Source organism: Rhinolophus sinicus, linkage group LG06 (genome assembly GCF_036562045.2).
Source record: "Rhinolophus sinicus isolate RSC01 linkage group LG06, ASM3656204v1, whole genome shotgun sequence".
Taxonomy (NCBI): Eukaryota; Metazoa; Chordata; class Mammalia; order Chiroptera; family Rhinolophidae; genus Rhinolophus; species Rhinolophus sinicus.
Genome location: NC_133756.1, coordinates 120,942,907 through 120,959,633, shown reverse-complemented (window position 1 = coordinate 120,959,633; position 16,727 = coordinate 120,942,907). Strand labels below are relative to the sequence as shown.

The following is a 16,727-nucleotide window of genomic DNA, read 5'->3' as shown; positions in this document are numbered from 1 at the left end:
GTGTATACTCAAAAGAACTGAAAGCAGAGTCTGGAAGAAATACGATTTATACCCATGTTTATAATAGCATTAGTCACACTAGCTAAAATGTGGAAGCCATCCAAGTACCAACAAGGGATGAATGGATAAGTAAAATGTGGTAAATACACACAATAGAATATTATTTAGCCTTAAAAAGGAAGGAAATTCTGACATATGCCACAACATGGACAAATCTTAAGGACATAATATGAAGTGAAATAAACCCATCACAAAAAGACAAATGCTATATGAGGTATGTAGTCAAAATCATTGAGACAGAAAGTAGAATGGTGGTTGCCAGGGGCTGAGGCTTGTTATTCTGAGTGTGTTTCTGAAGATATCCTAATTCCCTGGAAACATAGTGCAAATACTGTTGATTGTCTACAAATACTGTGGATCAGGCAACATGCTAGGTGCTTGCCTTGTATTGGTGGGTGGTCTCAGTTAATCCTTGCAATTTTTGAAGTGAGGATTATTAATCCCATTATCCTGTTTGAGAAACTGAAACCCAGAGAGTTTTGGCATCTTGCCCAGGTCAGACAGCTCCTAAGACAGAGCTGAAAGTGACTCTACGGGCTGTTTTCTCTGCTACGCAACGTGGCCCGTGGTGTATGGGCGTGGGGAGCCTACTGCGGCTCCGATCCGGATGGCTGCGGGGACGGAGGCGAGGCTGTGGGCTGCATTTCCTGCTTGTGGAGCCACTTGGAGCAGCCTGAGGCTCGGCACCACTCCCACCAGTAGTAGGAGTTTGCATGGCACCAAGCACCTGGACAGGTATGTTCAGTTCTCCCTGGGGGCAGAGCTGACAGTCAAAAGGGAGCCTCCAGGATTCAGCAGTGGTGGCAGAGCACACGCGTAAGCCCCAGTGTCCTGCAGATCCTCTCTGCCCTCCAAATCCCCAGCCTGGGCCTGAACAGAGCCTGGGTGCTGCCTTACAGAAGATGAATAATTCAGGTCCCAGTGACCTGAGGTGTCAGTTTCAGTTGCTGTGTTCCCATGGGCACAGGCATCCAGATGCTGTAATTAAGCTAATGGAAAGGGCCAAGGGTGGTGGTGGGGGCTGCTGTCCTGTGCCTCAGAGGGCTCTGGGCTGATACAGTCCTTGCCCTATCCTGCTGAAAATGCGCCATGCTCATCTAGAGATCAGGTATGGGGAATGCAGGCAGGAAGGGGGGGCGGGGTACTGAGATAGGAGGAGAAAGGAAGAGAGAGTGGAAAGAGGAAGATCACAGTCAGGAAGCCAAGAGAGACTAAGAGTTACAGAGGAACAGACAGAAGGAAACAGACAGAAGCTGAGTGAGAGGTAAAGGGGGTGGCGGAGGCAGAGAAAATTTGGACAGAGGCAGAGACCAGAAGAGGCAAGGACCAGAAGAGAAGGAGAAACAGCAGATGCGAAGAACCAAGTACCAAAGTCCAAGGGCAGGTAAAAAAGGAGGGTCAGATAACTGGAAGGCCGCAGGGCTCCTCGGAGGGTAGCTGACCCCAGCAGAGATCTGTCCTACTGCTGACTTCCAGGCACTGTCCACACTATCCCTGCAGGTAGGACCTGAGGCTGCCCTCGGTTGGCCCAGGAGGCTCATACCCAGAGACCTGCCCCACCTCTTGCTGTGGCAGGGCCATGGGGCCCGGCAACCACTGCCTCAGCCTTGGCTTCTCTGTCTCCAGCCTGGGCCTCCTGCTCCTGCTCCCACTCCTTCCAGGTATGATGCTCAATAAGCCAGCCTCTCTGGGCACTGCTGCTGTTCCCGTCCTCCCCAATCTCTCTCCACATGTTCTCTCTTCATTTCTCTTTAGTACCTATGCTGGGAACAAGCTATCTGGGGAGCGTGGAGGTGGTGGGGGGAGGGTTGCTGAAGAGGGTGAAGAAGACTTGCCTGGCTGGGGTGGGAGCAGTGAGAGGGGAGCTCGCAGAGATAGGGCTGGAAAAGCCAGGGTACAAGGTCATGAAGGGCCTTGAATGCCAGGCTGAGTTGGGGCTTTATCCAGCCAGCAATTGGAAGCCATTGAATGGTTGTAAGCAGTTACCGGCCTGGTCAAGTTGGTGTGTTTAAAAGCTTGATCTCCCTGAAACTAATGATAAAAAATAAAATAATAAAAGCTTGATCTCTCAGAAGTGTGGAGAATGGTTAGAGAGGCAGAGCCTAAGGCAAGTGAGGAGGGAGTAGTGAGGACACTGCCATGGTCCAAATGAGGGAGGATGAGGCCTTACGCCAGGGGTGTCCAAACTTTTTTCAACGTTTTTCACCAAGGGCCATATGCGGTAAAATACACAAACAGCCGGGCCACTCACTCGAGGTGAAGTACGTATTGCCTCACCTGGTTTATTTAAGTAAACTAAATATATTTTTGGAATTTGCTGCGGGCCAATTAAAAATGGATCGTGGGCCGCAGTTTGGACACCCCTGCCTTAAGCATTCAAGAGCTGCTCAGCAGTGTGACTGACAGGATTCCAGGATTCGGGCACTGGTTGCTTTGCAGGGGGAGGGGCAGGAGAAGGAAGCGATAATTGCTGGATTTCCAGCTGCAGTCCCCTGCTTGGGGAACACCAAACAAGGAGCGGGTTTCAGAGGGGGGGGGGGGGAGCGGAGAAATGAGTTCCTATTTTGTAACTGTAGAGTTTAAGGTGCCAGTAGGACATTCAGAAGTGGAGCTCAGCAGAAAAGTCTGGGCAGAAGAAGGAGACAAGGGCCAAAGACAGGATTCTGGGGAGCAATACTTAAGTCAGAGACTAAGGACAACGTGGTATGTGACAAAAGCCTAAGGAAGAGTATGTTTTCAGAAAGAGGGACTGGCCCATAGTGTCAAAAGCTTTGAAGAAATCAACTGAATTGCAGCTGGAGAAGTGGAGGCAGGTTTGAGAGACTGGATGGGGTGGGGCAATGGGGTTAAAATGCCTCGGTGGGAGTTGAGACTCTAGTGGCCTATTTGGTCCCCTGTAGCATTTGTTGGCAGGGCAGGCAGAATCCAGGTCCTTGGGATGGGATGGGTAAGGAAGAAACCCAGCAGCCTTGCTTCTGAAGATAGTACCAATTCGCTCCACCGCCTTCACCTCATTCATCCGTGGAAGCAAGCCGAGGGGAACTAGAGTCACAGCTACAGGGACAGAAGCAGACATCAGGAAGACCAGTCAGACAGCTGTGAGATAGTGGAGCAGGTGACAGCCCCAGCCTCGTGGGGGTGGAGGGCTCCTGGACTAGGGTCTCAGATGGACAACCCTTCTTACTGGTCCCCCAGAGTGCTTGGGAGCTGAGGGCAGGCTGGCTCACAGGCTGTTCCATGACCTCTTCACCAACTACACAAGTGCCCTGAGACCAGTGGCGGACACAGACCAGGCTCTGAACGTGACCCTGGAGGTGACATTGTCCCAGATCATCGACATGGTGCGTTGTAGTGGTTGGACAACTGTGGAATGTACTGGGGACAGTGTCAAGGAACTTGGGGGTGAGAAACTGGGGTTATTCTCCAAACAATTCTTTTCTGTAAACGTTAACAATAGCAGCTACTATCTGTTGGATACTAACTGCTGGCTGCCCATGGTATGCCCAACACTTTGCACACTTGAATTCCTGCCCAGCAGGGATTAACCCATGTAACTGCTGAGGAAACTGAGGCCCAGAGAAGAGAAGAACCTGCCAAGGTCACAAGGCCTGGGTGGGAACCGGACTGTATGGGCAAGTTGGGTTTGTGGGTGCTGACCAGAGCTCTGTAGGTGAGTGTGCACACACACGGGAAGACATACATGTACATGTGTCCACATATGTGCTCACTCCTTGCCCTCAATTAGGATGAGCGCAACCAGGTGCTGACCCTGTACCTGTGGATGCGACAGGAGTGGACAGATGCCTACCTACAATGGGACCCCGATGACTATGGTGGCCTGGATGCCATCCGCATTCCCAGCAGTCTTGTGTGGCGGCCTGACATCGTACTCTATAATAAGTACTGCTTACTGGGCTCCTCCCCTCTCCTAGCCCTCTCTAGAGTTGCCAGTGACTCTGCATATTCACTTATTCCCCCCACCCCCAACCAGGTAGCTATGCTGCCCTGTAAGCTTTCCCCTGGGACTCTTCTAATGTGGCAGGTAGATGTTGACAGTGGTGGCTACACGGTGGGGGGGCTTCCTGATGAAACAGACACTGCAGCTCATGGCAAGGGCCTGCTGGGTGTCCAGCCCCTTCACAGCCCCTCCACGGCACCCCCACTTTAGGCTATCCCAAGGCAACCCAGACTGAGTATCTCCTAGAAACCCACTGTGCAGTCCAGGGCCAATTCTGTATCTCTCGCAGAGAGGGTTCTGGGGCACAAGTGCCTCTTTATGGCACACGCAACCCTTCCAGGCCAGCTATGCCTTTCAGGGCTCCCCAAGGGCCTGCACAGGGATTTCCTCTGGGGCCTAGCCTTCTGGAGCTTCCGTTTATGCCGCCTAAGCCAGTTCTGTGTTTTCCAGACAACCTACAGCTCTGCATATTTTCCCAGGGACTCCGCTGTGAGCTTTGTAGATGACACCCAAGGGAAGACGCTGGGCTGCCAGGTGCCAACTTTTGCAGAGGACTTTCTAAGCTGCCCTGGGCTAGACCCTTCAGCTGCTGCCCTTTCTCACCTCGAAAGCACAGAAGTCATAATCCACCCTCCATGAGTAGGCATTTTGGCTGTAGGGCCCCTGTAGTCACAGAGCCCCTACAGGGGTCTGTCCTGAGCTGGCCCCGGGACTGTTTCACGGGCAGCCACCACCTCAGAGAACCCCACTCTCTCCCGCAGGGCAGACGCACAGCCACCGGCCTCGGCCAGCACCAACGTGGTTCTGCGGCACGACGGCGCGGTGCGCTGGGACGCGCCGGTCATCACGCGCAGCTCGTGCCGCGTGGACGTGTCGGCCTTCCCCTTCGACTCACAGCGCTGTGGCCTGACGTTCGGCTCGTGGACGCACGGTGGGCACCAGCTGGATGTGCGGCCACGTGGCAGCGGGGCCGGCCTGGCCGACTTCGTGGAGAACGTGGAGTGGCGCGTACTGGGTATGCCCGCGCAGCGCCGCGTGCTTACGTACGGCTGCTGCTCCGAGCCCTACCCGGACGTGACCTTCACGCTGCTGCTGCACCGCCGCGCTGCTGCCTACGTGTGCAACCTGCTGCTGCCCTGCGTGCTCATATCGCTGCTCGCACCGCTTGCCTTCCACCTGCCTGCAGACTCGGGTGAGAAGGTGTCCCTCGGCGTCACCGTGCTGCTGGCACTCACCGTCTTCCAGCTGCTCCTGGCCGAGAGCATGCCACCGGCAGAGAGTGTGCCACTCATCGGTGAGTGGGCGAGGGACACGCCTGGGGTGGGGGTGTCGGTGGGGACATAAGGAGGTGGGGGAAGAGCCTTTCCCCTCCGTGAGACTGGACCCCGCCCCACCCCGGCTGACACGTGCGTGACCCCACCAATGCAGGGGCGGGCCTGGGTCGGCAGACTGGATCCAGTGTGTGTGTGTTGTGGGGGGGGTGTCCTGGGAGCGTCCTGGGAGCATGCCTCATTCCGAGATTGAGGGGAAAGGAGTAGGCCTCTTCCAGGGAGGACACCCTCCCTTCACTGGAAGAGGCGGGGGAAGGAGTCAGTTCTTTTCTCAAGGACATGATGGAGGAAGGTCGATGTCCCCAGGGTTGTAATAATAGGCAAAGTATATTGAGTGCTCACTGTGTGCCAGGCACTCTACTAAACACTTGTTTATTAACTCAGGGAAGCATCCCCCCCCCCCCCCCAGACCTACAACAGGTTCTGTTGTTATCCCAGTTGTACTCAAAGGATCGGTCACTTGCCCCAGGTCATGGCCATACTATTTGAGAGGGTGACTTTCCTGGGTTGTGGGTAAATGTTGCCTCCAGCCGTGAGGGGAGCAATCAGGGAACAGGTAGTTTCTGAGGACCCACTCGTAGGAATGCAGACTGGGGAGGCCTTCCTCTTTCGTCCTTTGGGCTTTGGAGGGTCCTGAGAGCCGCATGGTGGGTGAGCTCATTCTTGTTTGTTCTGAGGCGGCTGGGAAGCTCAGGCCCCCTGAGCTCTTGTTTTGGATCCCAGCTCACTCTCTCTTTCAGGGAAGTACTACATGGCCACCATGACCATGGTCACCTTCTCCACAGCGCTCACTATCCTTATCATGAACCTGCATTACTGTGGTCCCAGTGCCCACCCAGTGCCAGCCTGGGCTCGGGCATTCCTGCTGGGACGCCTGGCACGGGGCCTGTGTGTGCGGGAACGAGGGGAGCCCTGTGGGCAGTCTAGACCACCCAAGTCACCTTCCAGTCCCCAGCCTCCCGAGGGAAGGGCTGGCCCCACAGCAGGCCCTTGCTATGAGCCCCGGTGTCTGTGCCATCAGGAAGCTCTACTGCGCCATGTAGCCACCATTGCCAACACCTTCCGCAGCCACCGGGCTGCCCAGCGCCGGCATGAGGACTGGAAGCGCCTGGCGCGTGTGATGGACCGTTTCTTCCTGGGCATCTTCTTCTTCATGACCCTGGTCATGAGCCTCCTGGTGCTGGCGCAGGCCGTGTGAGTCCTAGGAGTCTGCGGCAGCCACAGAACCCCAGACAGGGATGGAAAGGCCTGCCCAATCTCTCCCTACTGTGCCTGAGAGCCTGGGATACCCTCTCTCAGGATCAGCACTGCTGACTTCACAAGCCACGAGGGAGCACTTGTTGTCTACGTACGCTAACCTCTAAGGGAAATTCAGAGCTTGCCACTGCCCTAGTTCCTACAGAGAAGGAACTCTAAGAAGGGTCAAGAGCAAAGTGCAGTCCTGGAGGCACAGAATTGAACGTCAATGCTGAATGTTAGAGCTTTCAGTGGGGAGAGTGCAAATTAAGATATGAGAAACAGAACTGCCACAGTTTCTTCCTTCTTTTCCTTCCTCGGTGGCTGCTGTTACAGGGACTTGGTCTTACCCATCCCTGCCTAGGGGCTCAGGGAAGGGCGATGGGGATTCAGATTCATGGTCTAGTTTCCAGAGCAGGAGGCCACACAGGGATTTGGCCCCAAAGCCCCAACTCATCATAAAGTGTGTGCCTGGCATCTCCTCAATGTCCTGTCTTACCCTTGGGGCCCATGGTGGTGGGAGATGGGGATCCAGGTTTGTTTCTCTAGAAACAGAAACCTTAGGACTCATGGATCAGAACAGAAATTACATCTTTGCTGACACAATGACTGAGATTCAACCAAAACCCTGGCAGAGGACCTAAAGCTCTCTGCCGTCTCTCCTGTTCTGTTCCCTCAGGGATTAACTGCATTCCCACACACTGAGATTCAGGGAATTTGAGTGTCCAAGGTAGAGGCAATGCGAAGACCAGCCATTCACAAGATATTTGCCCCTTTCTGACCTTCACACATTTCCTGGCACCAGTCCCTGCCCCCAGGAAGCTCACAGTCTGACAGGGTGACAGACGTGGACATGTGGTGTAGAGAAGCCCCCAGGACATGTGGGAGCACAAAAGCAGGGCCCTAACCCATCAGGGTGGCGGGGGGCAGAGAAGGCTTCCTGGAGAAGTGACTAGTTTTCCAGGTGCACATGTAAGGCCTTTGAAGAACACCCTCAAGTACCATGGCCAAGTGCTTTTTCTCCTCAGTCACCCCCCACCCCAAATTATTTTACTCTTCTACCTCCAGTGGGTTGTTGCCTGTGCTGGAATTTCCCTACCTCTTTTCATTGTCTCACTTCTAGAGCCCTGAGTCAGGTTCAGACCCAGAATTCTCCTATTTCTCCACCAGCAGGCCTGGCAGCTGTCAGAGAAGGTCCCAGAGTTCCCCACAGATGGCGTTTCCATGGATCTTAGCTACACTTAAAGCACCCACGTGGCTGACGTCCTCATGCTGGACAGAGGCGGCAGGCAGGGGGCTTCAGGGTCTGATGATCAGAGGAGTCCTGGACTCTCCGGAAAGGCTCCTCCGACAAAGAACAAGAGCAGCAGTAGAAGGGACCAGACGGCAGAAAGGGAGTCCTGACCCATGGCTGCAGGGAAACAGGCAGAAAGAGAGATTTGGGGGTAAAGTGAGGTACACAAAGAAGAAACAAGGCAAGGAGAAACCAGCAGAGTGAGCTGGAAAGACTGATGCAAACAGTGCAATGGGAGACAGAAATAAAGAGCAAGAATTTAAGGAGGAAAGTGGACAGAGACGAAGAGACCAGAGAGCCCCAGTACCCCTTCCAGAGATTATTAGGTCTGTTCCTCTGCCTCCCATGGATACAAGTGAGGCATTGCAGGGTGGGATGAAACATGGGTAGAGATCTGAATGGGGTCTCGTGATGCTGACGGTGGCTGCTCCGCCCAAACCCTGGTAGGAGAGGTGCTGGTGGGCCGGGGATGGCAGGGAATCTTCAAGTTTCCAGTGCTTGAAATTTCATTATCAGAACTCAGAGAAGTGGGTTGGAGGCTGGAGACCTGACTTCTGGCTCTGCCTCTGCCACGAATTCTGTCACCTTGGGCAAGTCACTTCAGTCTCTGGGTCTTACTTTACTATATAATAAGGTAATACTTCCTGTTCTGTCTCCTTCCAAAAGATTATTGTGCAATAAGCATAAAAAGAGATGGTGTGTAGGGAGGTGGGGGCCAGCCTGGCATGGCGTTCAGAGTTTGGTCTCGGGCCAGACTGTCTGGACCCCACCCCTTACCAGCTGTGTGGTGGAGGGCTGATGGTTTAATTTTTCTGTGCTTGGTTCTCGTCTGTAGAACGGGTGATGCCAGTACGTACACAACCACGCCATGGTGAGGATTCATGGCACGGTGTGCCTGGAACGATGGCACACTGCAGTGGCACTGTGTCATGAAGAATGGTGGGAACACAGTGGAGGCTGGGGCTCCTTCTTGCCCACTGTTCACAGAGCCCAGAGGGAGGGAAGAGGGACCCGCAGGGGAGGGGCAGCGGCAGTTTCTTCCCTGGGAATAGCCTGTTCCCACCAAGAGAACTGGTGGTGCAGGTAGGCCCTGGCATAGCAGGTGTTCAAGGGAAGAGAAGTCATAGCTGAAAGTGACCTGGGGATCATCTAGTCCAATCAGGTAGGGCTTATACAGGTAGGGAAACTGAGGCCCAGAGAGTTAATGGTTGGTCACAGAGAAAGTTCAGACAGAGCCTGGACTAGAACCCAGGTCTCCAGTACCTGAGGTCTGGCCTCTACCTTGGCAGGTGGTCTGAGGGAGCACTAAGGGCAATAACAAGAGACAGAGGAGTGTGCAGCTAAAAGAGAAGGCTGCAGGGAGGACTTTGTGGAAGCCGGCTTCCCTTCTGTCACTTCTGTGCCACCTGGATCTCTCTGAGACCTGATCAGCTATCTCCTGGGAGGGAGGGTCAGCCCAACTGGGGGGCAGGTGTGTCAGCTCCCCCAACCACCACCCCATACATAAAAATACACCCTCTGGGAAAGGTTAGCAACCCCCAGAGGTGTCTGCTTTAGAGGGTTTACTTTTTTGGTGTTAAAAGAGGATTGTTTTCCTTATAAGGTGGACATCTGGGTAATGGGTCCAACCCCAGGGAAGCCTGCTCGTCCCAGAAAGGAGCCCCTGTCACAGATGCCTGTAGCCCTTACCTGAGTTATCCAGACGGCAGGGCCCAGACTTGCACTGCTTGTCTGTAGGGAAGAAATGGTAAAGAATCAAAGATTCAATAGCTCTCAGGATGGAAAAAGGCCCTGTGGACCATCCCCAACTTGCTCTAGGAAAAGCTGGTACATTTTCCCCAATTCTGCTTCCTTATGGTGAGACCTCCCTTGCCTAGATTTGATCCACAAGCAGTGGGCCCAGAAGGGAGTCAGCCCTCAAAGCCAGGGCCTGTTCCAGGTACTCCTGCTCCCTAGGCCCTGGAACTTTGCCTCCCCGGCACACACCCCTCTCCGTCTCCATTCCTGTCCCAGCCAAGGAACTAGTTTATGTTCTTTGCATGTCTGCCTCACCTTCCGCCAACTCATGCACACCTGTGATGCTGTCCAGGTTGGGACCTGAAGTCACACTGGGCCTTCTGTGTTGCATATGGTCCACAGTTCCAGTCAATAGCCTGCCTCTAACTATGAAAACCAGGCCTCACCAACCCCTGGGCATCACTTAGCCAGGACCAGAGCCTACAGCTCCATCAGAGATTAGGGAACTGGGCCCATCTTCATGATTCTTCCTGGCCATTTCTGGGGGGATGCACAGGAAGAGTATCCGAGGCCAGCCACAGCCTGAACTGTAACTTAGAGGCACAGCACCCCCCTGCTGGCTCCCCACCCCCACCCCTGCCCCCACCCTCCACACATGACAGCACAGGATTTCTGTTCAATCGAATAAACACACTCCTCTCAGACACTGAAGTTGGGCTCTTCTCATTTCTGTCACCAATGGTCTGAGTGTTAGTACTGTGGCTAGAAATTAATTTCCTTCTAGCTTCCAGCCAGAAAAGCTGACCAGGTCTGTTTGGCCCTCAAATGGCCAAAGACCCCGCTTTGGTCAGGAAACTCTCTTCAGCCTCCCAGCAGGTAAGTGGCCAGCTCTGGCTCAGACACCACCAGGGACAAGAAGCATCCTACCTCAGAAGGTTGTCTCCCCTTAGATGCAAGGGTGGAGTGGTTGGGGGACAAGACTGCATCCCCTTCACTGTTGGTTTGTTTTTAATGTTTCTGTATGTATCCCCTGAAAATCGGGTGGGAAGCCCCCCTTCTGCACAGGTGCTGCTGACCTGCACATGCCCTGCTCACCTTTGATATATTCACAGTTGTATGTGCTTTGCTTGCCCAGGGCCCGGAGGTAGATGCGGGAGGGGCCCTGGGCTGGTCTGCTGGTGTTGATTACCTGGAAGGTCTCGAAAGGGGGGATCAGCACTTCCTCCTCCCCAGGAAAGAAGGAGTAGCCCTTGATAGGTGTCCCAAGACAGGTCCAGATGCCAAAGAAGGTTTCCTCACCAAACTGCTGGGCTGCAACATTCTGCAGGGACGCAGAGGCAAAGCCTCCCAGCCGGACGGTGGCCCCGGGCCCTGCTGGCCGGAAGCGCATGCCATGCACCCCCCGGAACACCTGGTGGCACTGGGGTGAACGCTGGGCTTTGCTCAGCAGCTGCAGGGCCTCGGTCAGCAGAAAATGGAGCGTCTTGAAGGAGAAGTGGTGGAGGTAGTAGGCCCGGCTGCGGCCCGCCTCGCGCACGGCTGCATTGAACTCCTTGTGCAGGGGGGTGTTGGCGGTGTAGGCCAGGAGGGCTACCCCATGCTCATCTCGGAAGCCGGGGGGTGGTGGGGGCAGCCGGGTGGGGCTGAAGGCCCACACTGGCCCCCAGGCTTGGCGCTCCTGCCATTGACTGCTTGCCAGCACCCACCCATCAGCATACACTTTGTTCGCCTGGAACTCTGTGCGGTTGAGGTCTGGGAGAGCAGCTGTCATGGCTGCTGCACAGCCAGTGTACTGGTCATCAAAGGAGGCTGGGGCCATATCCAGGGGCCTTTCTTGAGAGAAAAGTTCTCGTCGTGTGATGGAGTGGCTCTGACCCTGAGGGAGAGGGAGCAGCAGAGACCAAAAGGATGGACCCTCGGAGAATGGGAGCCTATCCAGCTTTCCCCTCCACTGAGCTGAGAAAGACACTGTAAAGGCCCCAAACACATGTGGAGGGCAAGGAGGGTTGGGAACTATTAACTACCAATGCCCCAAGACTGGGGTTTGGGGCTGTTCCCTCAGGCTGAGTGAGCCCCCAAGGGAAGCATAAGGCATTCTCTCCTCCCTCCACTCCTCTGTCCAGAATTCAGAAGAAGCTGACAGCTCAGCTCCCTGGGGACAGTAGGGGGACCATACCTGAAGTACTTCCATGAGGCTTATGGACACAAGCAGCAGAAACATCATGGCAGGAGTTTGCATGGTGGAGGTGACCTTGGGTAAGTTACTGTCTCTCTTTGGGTCTCAGTTTCCTCCTCTGGAAAATGAGAATTTTAATCTATACAGTTTAATAAAGATTTATTGACACCTACTCTGTGCCACTCCTAGTGTTTGGCACAGAGTCACAACATAGAAATAAAGGCTCAGAAGAGAGAGAGAGGACCCTTCTTGCTGGAAGCAACATGGGAGATTTCCTGGAGGAGGTGACGTGTGAATAGGGTCTTGTAGGATGCATAGGAGCATAAGGCTTCAATCAGTGGAGACTGGGAGAGTAAAGGTGGGAATTTTGGGTGGGAAAGGAGTTTGCAGCAATAGGAATGAGTAGAGCAAAGGCATTGGAGCTAGGAATTCTTAGGATGTAAAGAGTAAGAGACATTTTGTCTAGTGTGGCACAGCTAGCAGTGTGATTGTTAGAAAGACTGACATGGTAAGAGGTCTCAGCTTCACCTCATGGAGAACATGAGGCTGGAACAGGGCAGATCCAGGAGTGGTCAGCTGCTGTGGTCACAGCAGAATTCCAGGGACAGGCTGAAAGCAGGGCTTGGGGATCCAGAGGTCTTCCCTTCTCCGTCCAGTCCTGAAGCAAGCTGAGCCTTCTTCCCCTGAGCCCTCAACTTCTTCCAGGGCAGGGACAGATGTAGACCGCCAGGCAGTGAGGGAAGACAGACTCGGAGGGGGAGAGGAGAGAGGGAACCTGCTTCCCCAAAGGAAGCGGGAAGGAACCTGGGGGCCTGAAGTAGCACCAAGGAGAAGGTGTCCCAGCTTTGGGTCAGTATTGGAACAGACAGTTTCTAAGTCAGTGCTGCTGCTGCTTTTCTGTTTATTTTATTACAAAGTAATGCATGCTTGTGAGCAAAAAAGTGTATGAGTGAAACACAGAGTCCAAGTTCCCTTTCTTCTTTCTCTCCCTCTGCATCCTCTTCTCCCTCTTACCAATGCCTGCCACTAGGGAGGGGGGTGGCCTGTGACAATGGCACCCACCCTTCAGGACCTTTCTCTACGAACATACAAATAATATAATATTTAAATGTACATACATAGTTTTATACATACATTTAATATGCCTAAATATACATACATAATTTTCTGTGTACAGCCTGTGTGTTTTTTTTATTGTCATTTTATTCAAAAAGAAAAAGGGAACATGCTTACACCTACATATTCTATAACCTTCTTTTTCAGGAAACAGTATATCATAGACTTCATTCCATGTCATACAAACATAGTTACCTTCTTCATTATAATGGCAGCACGGTATTTCATAGTATAGTTAAACCATAACTTAATCATTTCCTTATTAATGGACACAAGTTTTTGTCCTAAGGTTTTTATATTACACAGAATACTGCAGTGAACATCCATGTATATAAATAGTTGTCTACTTGTGTGCATATTTTTATATGAAAGATCAAGAAATAACGATATTTTAAGGATATGAACATTTTTTATTTTGATAGGCACTGCCAAATTGCCTCCCACCAACAACGAATGAGAGTGTCCTTTCCTCCACATCTTTGCCAACACTGGATATTATTAATCTGTTTTTAATTTTCATGTAACTGCTGGGCATAAATGGTATCTACTTTTAATTTACATATCTTCTCACTAATAGGATCAACATAACTTTAATATTTTAAAGTTTTAGTTTAATTTTCTAAGAGTTAGTACATTTTCATTGTTCAAAATTTCAATAGTCCAAAAGACATGCAGTGAAACATCTTCCTCTCACTGATTCCCCAACCCCAACCTCATCTCCCCAGAGGCAACCAGTGTTCCCATTTTTTGTGTATTCTTCCAGAGATATGCATATACAAGCAAATTCACAGGTATTTCTGTTTTCCTTCTTTTACATGAATGGTAATATAGTCGGTGGTTCTTTATCTTTGGGAACCTGATGAAAGCTGAAACCTCTCCTCAGAAAGCAGATATCTGCCCCTTCACACTAACATTACACAAATATCAGGTGGTTGTGCCTCTGTCCCAATCTCACTTAGGTTAGCATCCCTGCACCATACTCCCCTCTGGCTCTTGGGGGGGCCTAAGTTTTGATAGTTCATTGGCTCTAAGACACTGGGATTCTATGTGTCTATAATTCTATGAGTCTCCCTATCTAAGATCCTATAATTGCCATTGTACAATTTAAATTGAGGCATGAGCTTCTCTGGGCAATGAGATTAGCAGCAGTTTTTATCAGATTTAAAATATCCCAAACTGAACTCGTTATCTTCTTTCCCTCAAAATTTACTTCAGTTATTCAGCAAAAAATTCTTAAGCATCTGTAATGTGTCAGGCACTGAGGATAAAATTGTGAATAGCAGCATCAACAACAAAACCCACATCCCTCTTCTTTAAGTTTTTTCGAGGTGGACATGGAGCTGGAGTGAGTAATTTCAAGTAACATGTGACGTGTGTTACGAAAAGAACCAAGAGAGGCTAATGGAAACAAATTTGTACCAGGGATGGGGTTTAAATGAAGAGCTGACCAGAGGAGGTACAGAGTATATAGAATCGAAAACGGCATCACAGTGGCGTGTAAGGCACAAGACACTGCTCCCCAATACCAGGATGGAATACTAATGGGCAGAGTATGTGGTAGCAAAAAGCTACTTGAACTTTTGTCTTGGAATTCACCCAAGAAGCCGGAGCTTCTATAATACATCCTCTCTTTCTTGTGGAGAATCCAGCCCATGGGTTCATGGGGGACTTTCCTCACTCTTTGCACCCCCAAGAAGGGAACACATGACCCAAAACTGGTGCTCTAATGTTCTGGTCATTGTGCTTGGCTCACGGACGGACACATGACCCAAGCAGGGTCAATCAGAGTCCCTCAGGAGAGATTCTCACCTCCTTATGCTGGCATTTGAGGTCCTCTGTGACCTGGTCCTCCACGACCTCTGTAGCCTCATGCCCCACCACCCTTGCTTGGCTGCTATAGTGCAGAGTTCCAGACGAGGCTCTGCTATTTCCCTCCCTGTGGCTCTGCATACATTGCCATCTGCTGGGGATGCCCTTCTCCTGCTACCCACTCTTCCAGGCTTGGCTCAGGGGTCACCTCCTCTAGGAAGCCCTCTGACTCCTCTGAACTCCTATATCAGCCTGTGCTTCCTCTGTCACTGTCCTAATCATACTGTGCTGCCCTTATGTGTCTGTCTCCCTTCCTGGCCTGTGAGTTCCTTGAAGGCAGGGACTAGGTATGACCCATTCTGTGTCCCCAGAGCTCAGCCCAAGGCCAGGCTCAGGTGAGGCCTCCCAGAATGTTTGCTGAGGGTCTGAGAGGTTTTCTGGGTGCAGCTAACAATGTAGACCATTGCAAGCAGGTAGATTACTACTTTGGTGACTAGTGTTTGGAGGAAATGGGGTGGGGACCAGAGAGATGAGGAAGATATAGGAGTCGAAGTAGAGGTACCAGGCAATCCCCTTTCATATCCAAGCTGCCCTACTGTTCTCATCCTACTCAGAACACTTCTCATCAGTTTCCTCTCATCCAGGCCCTCGCTGAACATTCCCTCCTGGGGATGTGACTCCAAATCTTTCCCCAGGAGCCCCCAAATTTTCCAAGGGCCTCAAACCTCTCTGTCAAAGGTGCTATGGTCTGAATGTTTGTGTCTCTCCTAAAATTCAAATGTTGGAGTCCTAATGCTAGGTGTGATGGTATTAGAAAGTGGGGCGTTTAGGAGGTGATTAGTTCATGAGGGTGGAGAATATTCTAATAAAAGAGACCCCACAGAGCTCCTTAGCCCCTTCTACCAGGTGAAGATACAGTGAGAAGGTACCGGCTGTGATCCAGGAAGGGAGCATTCACTCAACCATTCTAGTACCTGACCTTGGGACTTCCATCCTCCAGAAATGTGAGAAACAGATAAAACAGACTAAGATAAAAGATTGCCTGAAACTTTTCCTAATGACGCTAAAATTCCACCATTAATACGCCAAATTTCCCCTAAAGGAAACTTTTTCCCTGCCCAGTGCCCAGGAGGAGGATGGTGTGGCCCTTACCTCAGCTTTCTCCAAGGCGGGGAAGCTGGTGTTGGTCTCCTGCGTGGCCACTGGGGGAGGGGAGGGCAGCTTTCTCCTTTATATTGTACCTCCCCCACACAGCTGCTCAGAAATGTGACACTCCCCCATCTATTTCTGGATGTCTCCTCAAAGCTCAGGAACACTAACTAGCCTCTGCCCAGCCTGCCCTGGCCAGTGCTCTTCCTATAAGAAAGGGAATCCCTGAAGCCAGAGAGAAGGTGGGCCGTGGCATGGAGGATCCAGGATGGAACAGCTGCCTCCCCCGGTGGATTGGTCCCTCGCTCAGCACCCCTGAGAATATCTCAGAGAATATCTCCTTATGTTTATTTGTGTGGTTTTTTTTTGTGTGTTTTTTTGTTTTTGGTTTTTTTTTTCATGTGAGCACAGAGACTCACCTAAGATGAAGGAGAGATGCCCAGATTATGGAGGCTGGGTCTGGGTCCCAGCTCCAGCACTATTATGCTTTGCCGTGTGATCTTGGAAAACTTTCTGCCTCCTTCAGGACCCCTGTTTAATGACTAGATTTAACTCTATTTCTTGGGGCCTTTCTTGGGGTTCCAGGTCTTGGGATGGGAGAAGCAATTTCCTAAAGCCAGAGGATGGAGAGAAGACAAAGCCTGATTCTAGAAGATGTGGTCCCAGGAACTGTCCCAGAGGGCCAGGTTGTCCCAGATGGTATCTTCTGTTCCAGCAACCATAAACGCTCACGTCCCTCCAGGCATGCAGGATACCTAGGCAAGATGTTGCTTTTCACAATAATGGTGAATAGTAAAGTGGTTCCTGATTTTCTAATCTAGGGACCTTGGGGTGACCAGTCTCTTTGGAAGGGGGCAGAAG

General features: G+C 51.8%; 2 protein-coding genes across 6 annotated transcripts; one reads left to right on the top strand and one right to left on the bottom strand.

The window, feature by feature from the left end:
* CHRNA10 (cholinergic receptor nicotinic alpha 10 subunit) lies at positions 1-6,547 on the top strand. Of its 4 annotated transcripts, none has more exons than XM_074335848.1 (6): positions 1-795; positions 1,561-1,721; positions 3,256-3,401; positions 3,806-3,960; positions 4,780-5,312; positions 6,090-6,547. In XM_074335848.1, the coding sequence occupies exons 2-6, from the start codon at positions 1,640-1,642 to the stop codon at positions 6,545-6,547; spliced, it is 1,374 nt and encodes a 457-aa protein (XP_074191949.1). In that variant the 5' UTR covers positions 1-795; positions 1,561-1,639. The 4 variants fall into 4 exon arrangements, with proteins under 4 accessions (XP_074191949.1, XP_074191950.1, XP_019574565.2 ...); XM_074335849.1 differs by lacking the exon at positions 1-795 and adding an exon at positions 811-1,168; XM_019719006.2 differs by lacking the exon at positions 1-795 and adding an exon at positions 1,208-1,444.
* On the bottom strand, positions 5,680-16,024 carry ART1 (ADP-ribosyltransferase 1). Of its 2 annotated transcripts, none has more exons than XM_019719008.2 (5): positions 15,870-16,024; positions 11,793-11,910; positions 10,712-11,492; positions 9,569-9,610; positions 5,680-7,996 (listed from the first exon to the last, which is right to left on the bottom strand). In XM_019719008.2, exons 2-5 carry the CDS (start codon positions 11,853-11,855, stop codon positions 7,899-7,901), a joined length of 984 nt encoding a protein of 327 aa, XP_019574567.1. In that variant the 5' UTR covers positions 11,856-11,910; positions 15,870-16,024; the 3' UTR covers positions 5,680-7,898. The 2 variants fall into 2 exon arrangements, with proteins under 2 accessions (XP_019574567.1, XP_019574568.1); XM_019719009.2 differs by having other exon boundaries at positions 10,806-11,492.
* Between the last annotated feature and the right edge of the window lie 703 nt (positions 16,025-16,727).